Consider the following 13,626-nt stretch of genomic DNA (forward strand, 5'->3'; position numbering starts at 1 on the left):
GGATGATCTGAGACCTTTCCCCTCTTCCTCTTCAAAATGGTTGAAGGCAACATACTTCATACCCATTGCTTCCTATTGGGCTTTGAAAAGCCTCAGAAATGCCAAAAAAGATGAGAAAATGGATCCTCTACATTCAGTTGTTAAATGAACAGCAAAAAATGGCATTTGTGTTTCTACATGAACTCTACCTTCTAAAAAAAACTCCAACTCAAGTTTATTTTTACATATATTTAGGTTTATTTGCTATACATCACTGTGAGCTTATAGTACTTGAAATCCATTACAGGATTTTTTTTTGTTGTAATAATCAGTTGTAACTCCACAAAGACAATAATACTGCTGTGGAAGACCAAAGGGGAGAAAAGCCATTTCAATTTATTTACAGTTCCTTATTTTGTAAACATTTACTCTACACATTGTACTAAGTTCTAATAAGGATAAAGAGATATACATAGAGACAGGAAACAAAGCCCTGTTTTTCTATTCATATTGAGCATTAGCATATTATAGATGAAACATCTGCCCTTTCTTGTTACCATAGCAGTAAGCTGTCTTCAAATAAGTTGTTTTTTTTTAAACTTTCCAGAAATGTAAATGTTTTGAAATATACAACTACATCTATGTAAGCCAACCCATTTGGCTTTTATTCCATTTCTAGAATAATTTAAAGTGCTATAAGCAACCCGTCAATCAACACTTTTCTATAATAACAAAACTACTTTAAACATTAATTTACAAGAAAATATACAATGTTTGTCTGAAATAGCTGAAATTTCAGCACAAAGTCAGTCACTGTCACACTTAACAGCAATTTTTTTGTTCTTTTTTGTTTTGTTTTTTTTTGCAGAACATAGAATAAAAGCTTTGAAACTAACATTTTTGTTGAGCTGTTATTGCCACAATGGCTTATCAAGTTTTCTACAAAAGTGGACAAGAGCTACTGGAACTGTATTCTAGCCTGTCATTTATTTTTTGAGGTCACATGACAGTAAGTTTGCATATTCCACAAGTCTACTGAATTACAATATTGTCTACCTATGATACATGATGTCATTTTAATCAGAGCTGGTGCTAATTGTAAATTTACAACATAGACCCACTCAAAAACATCACAAATAATCTTTTTCTTTGGACAGGAATAAGCTATATTCTTGGAGCTGATGTGCTACACGGCTACAACAGTATAACAGTATATATCTGACACCTTATGTTGAAGAAAGATGCATCTGTTTCTGTACTTTTAATGCCCTACTATAGCTACAAATTGTTCACTGAGTTTTGCTTGCTTTAGCCTTTTAAGTTTTTGGAACTATCATATTTTTACATTCACTTGCTATTTTGTAGTCTTTGCCACTTAGCTCAATATTGTCAGTATTTGTCCCAAACCTGCGGATCATTAACAGCATGTGCAAAACACTCTTTAAATACAATCAGCATGCAGCTACAACACATATTAACTGACTTTTTCCTACACATGAACAAGAAACAAGACAAGTGGCACTGTTGACTTTGGATATCTTCTAACTTCACCACGTGTGTACTGGGATGTGTTAAGGAGGAATGCTCAGCTTCTCACCCATTTGTGGCACCATTTGAATAACCCATCATTGGTCTGGACCAATCTCTGCAGTGCTGCTGCCAAATACCCACACGCAGCTTTCTCAGAGGTTCACAGAGGGCAACTTCATTCATAGACATAATTTGAATACAAAAATAATAAGCTATATTCAATGAAGCAGCCCCCTAGCAGGATTGCAGGAAAGGTGTGTGTGGGAAACCTGGGAGGCAACTGTAATATGGATAAGAAAATTTTGCAGGCCACAAGGCTCAAAGTAACTAATGTTAATTTTTAGTCCACAAGGTCAATATTTTGTAAAAGAGTCTATAGCTTAGAAAAAGTATGACAGTATATTACAGATGCAAGAGCATGAAAAAACTTCTGCTATTTAAAAATAATAACTAATGGCCACACTGAAAAATTAGAAAAAAAACCCCAAAAAAACCCAGATAAGTAAAATACATTATATTGCTCCTAGGGATTTTTAAGCTGCACTGATTCATGTCAGGTTTGGGACAATAACCTGTAGAAATAGTGAAATACTTATTCAAAAGCCCATATTTCTATGTCTTGAATAGTGAAGTCTTCTCGCTTAGAAAGTGTGTGATTCCCAAACGTTTTACATGAATGACTTCTTCCATGGTAGAGATCACCATCAAGCCAAAGAGCAAACTCTCCTCTGCAAGACAGACAACATATTACAGCAAAAGACTGAGGGAGTAAGCATTGAATCTATCAATGTATTTTTCATTCAAAATTTAGAAATGAGAAGGAACTAAATAATTACTTTTTAACACAAGTACCTCACTGCTGTTAATAAATTTATGCTACAAGGATTTAATTTTTTTTTTACTATTTATTATTAATTTGGGAATATCTCTTTTGCAGACATTCTGAAATAAGCTAACTAGAATTCCTCGGTTTTCAGCCTCTTCCATTTTATTTACAGAGACAACAAATAGCACTTTTATATCTAAAGAGAATGCTGATAAGAAATAAGGAAAACTTTCCAGAAGCATATGCACCTGCATGGGCAGGAAAAAATCAGGACAAGATGTGTGATTTCTGGAGACCCTGGCATGTTTTGTGATGGTTCAGGTTCAATTCAGGCCTTTTCTAGCTACACGCAATTTTCACTTTTACATCCTTCCACAATCATATCTTTTGAATACAGGAAGACACACTTGCAAGTCAAGCATGGAAGGCATCATAACTTTGCAGGGCTGAAACTTTATGCCACACTATGTGTAAGACAAACCTCCTGTTTAAATTTTGTCAGCATTAGAAGCTGAACACCTGACATGCTAAAGTTTCTTGGCTGGTAATTGTTAAGTCCTGAGATATCAAACTGAAGACCATTCCAATTTTTCTTTTCAAAGGTGTCCAGACAAATATTTTTAACAGATTCTAATTGTAACTTACCCTCCTCCACCAAAAGCAAGAGAGTCCATGTCTCCTTTAATGAAGAACATGTTGTCTCCAGTCCATTTAAAAACCTAAGGGAAAAGAAAAAAAACCAAAACAGACTAGCAAGTAAAAATATCTGAACTTTTCATTTGGGCAGAAGGGAAACCAACCATCAGTAAAGACAGACTATGGGTGGCTAGAGGCCAGTTTAATGAAGTTGACACAGAATTCAGGAAACAGATAGCTGCAGACAAAAATTCTCTGAGGTTTTACGCTAATTAAAATAAGACCATTCAAACTAGGTCATCTTCGAACACCGAAACTCCTACACAATGAAAAATACTGAGAAAATATGCTTAGATTAAGTGATATGCCCCTAAAAAGGATGTAGTTTGTGAGTTTTCAGACAGACACCTGAAAGAATTTAAACAGTAGAAAAAAATCATCATTACAATTAAAGAGTCAGGTTGAATGTGCTGTTCAGCATGCAAACACTACTAATTCACCATACACTTAAAGATTCCACAAAAAAAATAATGTGATGACTTTTTTTTTGGGCCAACATGTAACATTTTTCAGACTTACAGCTAGATTTATCCCTTGAGTATTTTAAAATCATGAACTTGGGGTAGTGGTGGGGCAGGGGGCAAAAGCATATAAAGTCATTACTACTTACCTCAAAATCTGGAGAAAAAGTGAACATAAAGGTCTCCCCAGTGCCATAAAAGCCGTCGCTCACTTTAAATGGTTCAGATGCTAGTGCACCAAAAACCTGTAGCAAAAATACGTGACAGCAAGAAAAACTTCAGAGAAACTACACAGAACTCAAGAATCTCTAATGATAAATGATAATGATAATTAACAATAAATCAGGTTTTAAATACTGTCAATTTGAAATTCACACCATGAATTTCACTGTTCTGAGTGCACTGAGATATGTACGGTGCTTTGTGGTACAACAGAAAGTAAGTGCACTCTTCCTCAATAGTAAGTGAGCACAGTAAGAAAAAAGAAAATCTAATGGATAAAAACTAAACTCTGGAAACTCTCAAAAACAATGTATATATATTTAAAATTTCAGAATAAAAGGTCCTTCTTACATAACTCCTATTTCTCTTCACTAGGCTATTTTCAGCAAGTTCCTAGGTGAAGCTGAGATATCTTCCACACAATTTATTTATTCCAGTCCAGATACCAGGTAAATGCTGGTTACCCCGTCTTACAACAGAGATGGATTTTAACAGAAGGACAGGATGCCATCCAGAGGGACCTGGACAAACTTGAGAACTTGGCCTGTGTGAACCTCATGAAGTTCAGCAAATCCAAGTGCAAGGTTCTGTACCTGGTCAATCTCCAACTTAATTACAGACTTGGAGATGAAGTCACTGAGAAGAGGAACTTAGGGATTCTTATGGATGAAAAGTTGGACATGAGCCAGCATGTGCTTACATTTTGATGAATTCAAGAATTATTCTCTTGCAATAAACTCTTATTAATTTTTAAAAAGTATGCACAACAGATAACAACTAATTTTATGCAGGTAGTACTGTACATTTGAGAAGTCACTGCTTTGACTCCACTGCTAGAGAGCAGACAAGAAGTAGGACTTATATACCAAAATTTCTTTAGTCTCAGTACTTACAGAAACTTCCTCATATTGCTACTACTTTATTCCTTTATATTACCTTTCTTAAGAACAAAATGCCACTATACTGACAAGTTACTTTACTCATGTAAAATGTCCCTTTACAACAGTGGAAAGTATTACCTTTAAACATGTATGTGACCAATGCTTACAATCTAAAAATCTGATTCTCTGGAACAACTTTTAAACTCACTTGACAAGGGGATGAAATGAAGTTTCAGAGTCAGCTAAAGGTGCTCATTTTTCAGGTATCTGTATCAGATTCAGATAAACTGTTAAAGAGCAAATCCAGTGTAAGATCCATGAAGATCCATGAATTGAGATGCATGTTTCCATGCAGTTCACAGAAAAACTGGCCCAAACTTTTTTTGCAGAGGTGTTTATTTCATTCTAGGATCCAACACCAGGAATATATTTCTTTATTATTCCATGATTTCAATGTCAAGAACATGTTAAGACAGAAAGAAACTACTATATTTTTGCTATTGTGGAAATCAGGACAAAATAAATGAATTGCATGTTTTCCTGCTTGTTTCCAGAAGATGCCTTCTTTTCCCCTATATACTTTTATTTCAAAGCTTGAGATGAGTCCCTAATGTTATCAATACCTACAGGTTTTTATGCTTCTCTTTTTTTAGCCCATTACTTAGATGGGCTCATTAGTTAGATGGACTCATGGGAATTTGAACTTCAAGACCATATTTAATGTTTAGCTGATCTTTACTAACTGTAGTTCTTCTAAATGTAATAGTTAAGGTTAGAATTTAAAGATAAGACAGAAAGAACTTATAATTGCTGCAGTAATTTATGCCTATTTCACACTGTCTTTGCACATGTAAACTCTAAAAAGCAGGACAGATGACACTTTTACCTTTTTGTTATTTCAAGCATCTGGGTCTGTAGACTAGGCTTCAGAAAACTGGCTGTTGACTTTTCTCTGTCAAACATTTTGTCAGACCTTATACTCGACTTAGCATATGCAGATAAGTGAACTTAAATAGAACATTTTTTAGCATAAAAATTCGTACTGAATTCAAATTTAGTTTCATCAATGAATATAACAAAATGGGCTGCTGAAATACATGATATTCCATATTTAAATAACTACAAGCATATTTTCAAGCAATGGGAAGCCCTGCAATTATTTCTCAGTGCTGTATTTGAGTCACTGTATCCTAACTTCTTTTAAGGGCTCAAGTCATTCTTTAACTCCATAGCAGTTCTGGTAGCTAAGCTACATTCAGGTAGCTATGACATGCCTTCAGATAATATCCACTACATCTAGTAAATAAATATAAGTAAAAAAGATAAAAGTAAGATTTCATTACCAACGGACATTCCTTGAGAGGAATTAACCTTATGTTAAAGTAACAAACAGCTTTGTCAAACCTAAACTACCTCAGTTCAGCCTCTACACAGGTGTAAACTTTTCACACAACACTTATTCCAGTGTTTGTCTTTGATCCTCTCAGGGATGTTATCTGTACACCCAGCAAAACACAAAACTAATACATTCTAACCACGTAGAAAGCCTTACGTAATTTACTTTAGAGACTTTGAAGCTTTCTTTCTAATTATGGAATAAATAAAGCTATTAAGAACCTCAGATATCTCCCATACAATACAATTGTATCCCATACAATTCCCTAATGGAGGAGTGATTCTGAAGCTATTAGGTTGACTCAGTTTTGTCCAGGATGCCCTTAGGAATCAGGATTTGACAATTCCTCTATGTCCTATATGCTTCAAGCTGAGTCTTGAAAGATCACCTCTTTGCTAAAGCAATAATAAAAGAATAAGGCTTTACAGAAGTGCAATTTGCTTCCCAACAGTTATTTTAGTTCTTGAGAAGTGCTGTCCCTAGGATTTTTCAATGAGATCTGATTTTTGTGGCTAGTTGTTAGGGTGGATAACTAAAATTCCTATGTCCTAGGTCCCATGTCTCACCTGCAGTGCATATAATTGGAAGAATAACTTTTTATAAAACTAGACAGTCCTTGAGGTAGTTAACTGCATTAATCCCATTTCTAGACCATCACTTATTTAGCGACACATGTTCAGGAATGAAGTAGTAATTTCTTTTCAAATGGCTCTTGGGGTTCACTAAAAGAAGCACATACCAGTAGATGGACAATCTATAGCAATTGTAATGACACAACTATCAATTTCATGGACACTTTTATTAAAGAATCTCCTAGAATTGACTGGAGCAGGCAATTTAGGTGGCTTTAGATTCCAAATTCCAACTAGACATTGCTCAGCTTTCACACAAAGTTTGCAGAAGTTCAGTGGTTTTGCTCAGTTTTTTCTTTTGTTCATTTAGGTTTTTGTTGTTTTTTTTTTGAACAGCCATTAAAATAAAATTGTTAATTGATATGAAAAAGAAAGCAGGATTGGAAAAGGGTTTTGAAAAAAAAATGCAGTAGGGTGAGGCTTAGCAGCCTGTAAAGGAACATTATGAAATGTTACAAGGTACACTTGTTCCTTACTCAACCTATTATCAACATAATAAAAAAGCAGTCCTCATAAACACAGGCAAAAAAGAAACATACCTCAAGGGAAGCAGACCAGGAAAGAAATTCATTCTAATTTAAAAGAAAAGTGCCTCAACCAAGGATACGACAATTCCAGTATCTTTTATAAACATTGAAGATACAGAGCGAGCAGAACAATGAATACCAAAGAGGACTGAGCAGGTAAGCTCAGAAAACATCAAGAAACTATCTGGTCATAATTCTGTCATTTTTCAAAATGGCTGAATCTCATTTAGGATCTGCTCTAAACTAGAATCTCAGAAAACAGGCAGTGATCTTGGAGTGTAAGGTATGACTAACCATCTGGTCTCTCAAAACACATTTTTGGAGGGCATATACAGTATTTATCTTAGTATACTCCTAATGAACTATTCCTGGACACGTTATCCTATAAAGTACTTAAGAGTCCATTTCAGTTATGAAAAGTAGTTTGAAAGGACTATCTGCCAGGAAGATACAAGACATTAAAAATAAATTAAGCTCTTCCAAAAGAATCAGTAGCTTTACAAATAAATTAATTACCCATAGTAATTATTGAGGAGCATAGCTGGTCACTATTGTCTTATTTTTCATGACTCTAGTTCCTTGCATGGAAAGACAATGCACTGAATTTACAAGTATTTTGAACAGATAGTGCAAATTAATTGTCTGCTGTCAAATGCAGACATTTTTCATTATTAAAATGAGACAGAGCTTACATTGGTGAAGGATTGAGCATGTAAAACTCATCTGAGCCACTCCTTCCATATATGCTGCTCACTGAATAGACATGGATTTCCCTCACCCTTGTATGGAACCTAGGTAAGATTTGGCATATGCTTGAAAACTCAGTTCAGTGACTATTTGACCCAGAATTCCAAGACATGCTTTTATACATATTCCTAGGTATAAGGCTGCAAGCTGAGATTCACCAAAGTTTGTTCCACCAAAAAAAAAAAAAAAAAAAAAATTGATGTATCTATGAACTCCATGTTTTGAAAGGGCAACTGTGACACTTTTTGAACATTCAAGCCAAGATGTTAATACACAGAAAGTGCATGAATGAATTCCTTCAGCAACAGATAGTACATCATAGCAGTGCCAAGACAGGCCCATGAGAAAAAGGACATCTTTTTCTGGGAGAGATAATCAGGTACTAGGAAGCAGGTATATCTTACTAATTTATCTTGAGAAGCTAATAAGTGAATTAGAGAAGTCACCTAAGTACATTTATGAGACTGATGAGTATGCTGCAACATCAAGTTTTTTCAATAGATTTGTCTTCAATATTAACAGGTAAATGAAAAAAAAAGTCTTTTTAAAGAACTTCTGTGAAAGAGTATGCTACTAATGAAGAGTTAGAGGGGATTTTCCTTTTTAAGGGATCCCTGGGGTAGGAAACAACGAAAAAATAATGTGACTTGAATAAGAAAAAGATTCCCTTCATTTACTGAAGAGAGAGACCATGCTTCCTGAAAATAAAAACTGCAGTTAGCAAACTGGGAGAGGTAAGTGACCTGAATGCTACAGTAGTGTTCTTTTTAACGGTGGTTCTGGCAATTTTTTCATGACAGCATAACATGCTTCCACAAACAAACACAGAAGTTGCAGAAAAAGTATCAAGAAGTTTCATACTGCCTGCAGTGTTCACCTGTTACTAGATTATTCAAGAGAGGATGTTTGCTATTCAAATGGTGAGATGTGAGCCACTTCCTGAAATTCATAACCCAGTCAAAGAAAAACAGAGCACAACCACAGAAGCTCAAAGAACAAGTTAATAATGTAACAAAGGTAGTACAGGTCTTGAAAGATGTTGGCTGCAGCTACAGAATATACTGAAGCCCTAGACACAGCTAACAACATTCCAACTCAACAAGACCTTCCAGTATAGGGAAGTTTTAGAGACTGTATTTCTTGTGTATAGTTCCTTAAGTGTATAAAAAAACTTAAATTAAATTGATTAATTGGATATTACCAGACTCTTGCACTACACCAGCTAACTTATACCATTAAAATATTTCCTAGACATGTAGTATGTTGGTCGACTGCTTAAGAGCAAAACACATTTCTAAGGAAAAAATCTGCTTGGTACAGAAAATTTTTACTTGCTTGATACATACAGTTTTATCACCAATGATGGATTGAAGCATCAGCCACTCCTTCATACTGCTCAAACATTTTTCTTGATGGGTCCCCTATTGCCATACAAATATTTTCCTACCTGTCCATCACTGTCTTTGATAACCAGCAGCACAGGTGTGTCTAAGCCCATCATTGTCCGATACAAGGTCTTCAAGCTCATGCCATGCTTTGCAGTACTGTAGACAAGAGTCCATGGATACCCAATAGTCCGTGGTGGAAGAGACTTTGTGAGCTATTAACAAGAAAATTACAAACTTTATTTAATATGTTTCATATTTAAGAATGTATTACATGTAAATGAAAGCAGATTATGTTCTGTTCAACCGTTTTTACTTGGCCTTAAAATCTAAGAACTATGTATACTTATATAAGTATACTTATGTATACTTATACTAAGAACATGTACACTTTCTACTTTTGGTCACTCAAGTAGGTTTCTTTTCCTTCCTCTACTAGTGACCTACACAAGAATGACTTATCAACTAAAGAACATGTGTTTGTTAAGGTCTCAAAAAAGGTTTATCCATATAATTATTCTCGCATAACAGTATTTCATGTCCCACCAATGTCTTAGTATTGAGTAAGTAGATCATAGAAGTCAGCAGGTAGCAAGCTGAAGTGTAAATGCTGCTTGTTGCCCTGTTCTTGTGCTTCTTAGTCCAAACTTCAATTAACATATTTGTTATGAAATCACCTTGGACTGGAAAGCAAGAACTGCAGCGTTTTCACTTATATTTTCAAGAAAGAATGAAAGCAAGGCAAAGACAGGTAAGAGTCTGTCTGAATACATGGTGTATTCTATTCAAAATCAGGATTTTTTTAAAAAAGCAGTATTTTATCTATGAATTGTGCTCTGCTTCAACACTTAGACACACACATGTCTATGGTGCCAGATGGGATCCATCCAAAGAAACAGAGCTGGCAGTTATGCTCACTGGGCCACTTCCCACTGTTTACCACTATTCCAGGATAACTGGGGACATCACAGTTAGCATATGTGGTACCCATTTATAAGATGGGCTGTTGGAAGAATACCAGGAGCTACAGGCCTGTCAGATCTCAGTGCCTGGGAAGGTCATGAAACAGGTCACCTTGCGTGCCATCTAACAGCATGTGCAAGAAAACCTAGGATCAGGCCCAGCCAGGGTAGGTTCATGACTGGTAGGTCCTGCTTGGCAAACCTAATTTTCTCTATGACAAGTTGACTTGGATGCTCAGTGGATGAGGGAAAGGCTGTGAATATTCTCCACCTGGACTTCAGTAAAGCCTCTGACACCATTTCCCACAGCACTCTCCTGGAGAAACTGGCTGCTCATGGCTTGGACAGAAACTGTTTGCTGGGTAAAAAAACTGGCTGGATGATCAGGCCCAGAGAGTGGTGGTGAATGGAGTTAAATCCACTCTGTGGTCAGTGACTTGTGCTGTTCCCAGGGCTCAGTACTAGGGCCAGTTCTGTTTAATGTCTTTAACTAGCGAGCTGGGTGAGGGGATAAAGCACATCCTCAGTCTGCAGATTACACCAAGCTTGGCAAAAGTGTCGACCTGCTGGAGGGCATGGAGGCTCTGCAGAGAGATCTGGACAGGCTGGATTGATGGACCATGGCCAACAGTACAAGGTTCAATAAGGCTAAGTGCCAGGTCCTAACTTGTGTCACAAAAAGTTCCTGTAACACTGCAGACTGGGAGAAAAGCAGCTGGAAAGAGGAAAAGGACCTAAGGGTGCTGCTTGACAGCCAGCTGCACATGAGACAGCATGTCTCCAGGTGGCCAAAAATGGAATCATGACTTGTTCTCCTGTACTGAGCACTGGTGAGGCCACACCTTGAGTACCATGTACTGTTCTGGGCCCCTCACTAAAAGAAAAACATTGAGATGCTGGCATGTGTCCAAAGAAGGGCAGTGAACTTTGTGAAGGGTCTGGAGAAGACTGAGGGAGCTGGGGCTAAACCTGGGGAAAAGGAGGCTCTGAGGGAACTCATCACTCTCTACAACTACCTGAAAGTAGGTTGTAACAGTCAGTCTTTTCTCCCAAAACAAGAGAAGAGAAAATGTCCTCAAGTTGAGCTACTAGAAGTCTGGATTGAACCTTAGGAACAATTTCTTCAGCAAAAGAGCTGTCAAGCATTGGAACAGGGTAACCAGGGAAGTGGCTGAGTTATCATCCTTGTTGAAATATTTAAACGAGGCATAAGATGTGGCATTTAGGTAAAGGTTTAGTGGTGGACTTGGCAGTGCTGAGGTAACAGCTAGACTCGGTGGTCTTAGCCATCTTTTCTCATATATGCAGTTTATTTTCTTCTATTTCATATCACAAAAGGTCTTCTTACTGATGTGTTTAACACTACAGTCACAGCACTCGTGATAAATTAATGTGCAAGAATAAAAAATGATGTATCTAAGTCCATACCTTTTCAATTTGTTCTGGCTGTAGTAATTCACTTGGATCACTAAGATTTGGCCGGAATGCTTCAGGCTCCAGGTCTGTTTTGATATTTGTTGCCTGTTTTGAATTGGTATCTTCTCTTGTTGTTATCTATGAAAAGAAAAGCAAGAAAATAAGTATATGCCATCCTATCAGCAGACACGATAAAACTTCACAAGTTTCAAGTCATGCAGTTATCAATTATGCAAATCCCTTGGAAGTTTAGAAATCCAATAGATTTGATTTGACCGAGATTTCCAATAGCAAACTGGTACACAACTATGTAACAACTTACAGAGACACCTACTCAGAAGCAGCTATGGTATTATGCTAAGACAACAACTGTGTGTGCAGAGTACTTAAATTTTTCAGATATTCAGTGGACATCTGGGAAGACTGCTGCTATATATTTTGAGCAAGCCATTTGAATAGAGCCTTAGGAATAGTGCTGCTTCATAAGGTGATCTGCTGAAGTACTTACAGGAATCAAAGAAGAAAGAATTGAGAGGGTGGGGTGGAAAAGCAGCAATAACACTTAAGTTGCATAGTGAGCACTGAGGTCTGGCAAAGATGCACTATGCAGAAGGATCCTGCAGTAATTTAAAATACCTTACCTACATATCTACCCTACTGAATGGAGATAGCAGAGGCCACAAAATTCCTCATCAGATGTAGCTCACAACAGCTTCTTACCCAAGTCAACACTCAATGGCACTTCCAAGTTAAAGTGCCATGTCTTGATAACTAGAATAGCTGTGATCCAAAACGATTTCCATCTACAAATTCAGCTGCAGGGACATTTAAAACTCACTAGGAACAGTGAAATTTGACAGAGCAGTAGGACAAAGTGAGGAAGTTCGTAAGATAAGCCACTGCAGCAAGACTTACTAAAATGTTGAGAGAAAAAACAAATCTTAAGTTTTACTAAAAGCCAGACTGTCCAAATGAAAACCTGAATCCTGAAAATTTCAGGAAAATACCCACCAAATCCAGTTTGCCACATCCCTCATACTTTAAACATACAGGATACAACTGCAATATTTCACACCACCATGGAAAACTTTGCCAAGCTTTTGTGAACTTCCTTAGTTATTAAAAAAAAAAGCACCAAATCAAAGAAAAATTCTGAAATACAGATAGGAATATTTTAAAAAATACAGCCATTTGAGAAAAAAAAAAAAAAAAGAACCTCTCATCTCTCTCAAGAGCTACGAAAAAAGTTCCAATCACAAACTTTTGCTATTTAAAAATAGGCTTATAAAGTCAACATATCAAAGTATATTCATACAGTAACTCAATAACAATTAATTCCAAACCCAAGAAAAAGTGTGCTTAAATTGAGTATCAAGCAAGAAAAAAAGCTGAAGATTTCCTTTTTTCAATGGAAGGTAATAAGAACTTACAACATAGACTAAGCACTAACTTCTGTACCACCACAAAAAATGAAATTACCCATATAGATAATTTTCTTTTCATGTACAAAAAGATGACTTGCAAGTTGCTTTACAGAGAGCTCTCTCTCAAATGTTATTTCATAGTCCAAGTATTTTCCACCTTAAATGCTTTTCATCCATCATATTACTGCTTCAGCTCCAGAGATGTTCAGCATTGTTCAACTGTAGAGCAGAAAGTTTCTTCCCTTGTTATTCTTTAATTCTGATTAAAGACCACCATGAAAAACATGATGATCTTGATATATATATATGGTTGAATAATTTGGATTCAAGTGGTGTGGGGAACTGAGTTTCATGGTTTACAGTTTTTGGGGATTGGGGTATTGTTTTGGGTGGATCTTTTTCCTTTCTTTTTATTATTAACATAAAGCAGTTTTCTTCTAGGAAGAACACTGCTTTGTAGAAGCAATTAAAGAGTATCCGTTCAAAAGAATCTGAAAGAAAGCACTCCAGCTTCAAAATTTTTGTATTTATCTCCCACCAAA

At 36.3% G+C, this 13,626-nt stretch overlaps 1 protein-coding gene across 8 annotated transcripts in view; it reads right to left on the reverse strand.

Moving 5' to 3' along the window:
- Positions 1–213: 213 nt before the first annotated feature.
- Positions 214–13,626, reverse strand: part of OXR1 (oxidation resistance 1) — a 260,194-nt gene continuing 246,781 nt past the window's right edge. For all 8 annotated transcript variants that reach the window (XM_056482982.1, XM_056482986.1, XM_056482983.1 and 5 more), the window contains 5 exons: positions 11,673–11,798; positions 9,345–9,497; positions 3,642–3,737; positions 2,981–3,054; positions 214–2,237 (listed from right to left, as the gene is read on the reverse strand). In XM_056482982.1, the coding sequence (XP_056338957.1) occupies positions 2,102–2,237; positions 2,981–3,054; positions 3,642–3,737; positions 9,345–9,497; positions 11,673–11,798 (585 nt within the window). In that variant the 3' untranslated portion in view covers positions 214–2,101. The remainder of the gene's footprint in view (positions 2,238–2,980; positions 3,055–3,641; positions 3,738–9,344; positions 9,498–11,672; positions 11,799–13,626) is intronic.

Source organism: Oenanthe melanoleuca, chromosome 2, assembly GCF_029582105.1.
Source record: "Oenanthe melanoleuca isolate GR-GAL-2019-014 chromosome 2, OMel1.0, whole genome shotgun sequence".
Lineage (NCBI taxonomy): Eukaryota > Metazoa > Chordata > Aves > Passeriformes > Muscicapidae > Oenanthe > Oenanthe melanoleuca.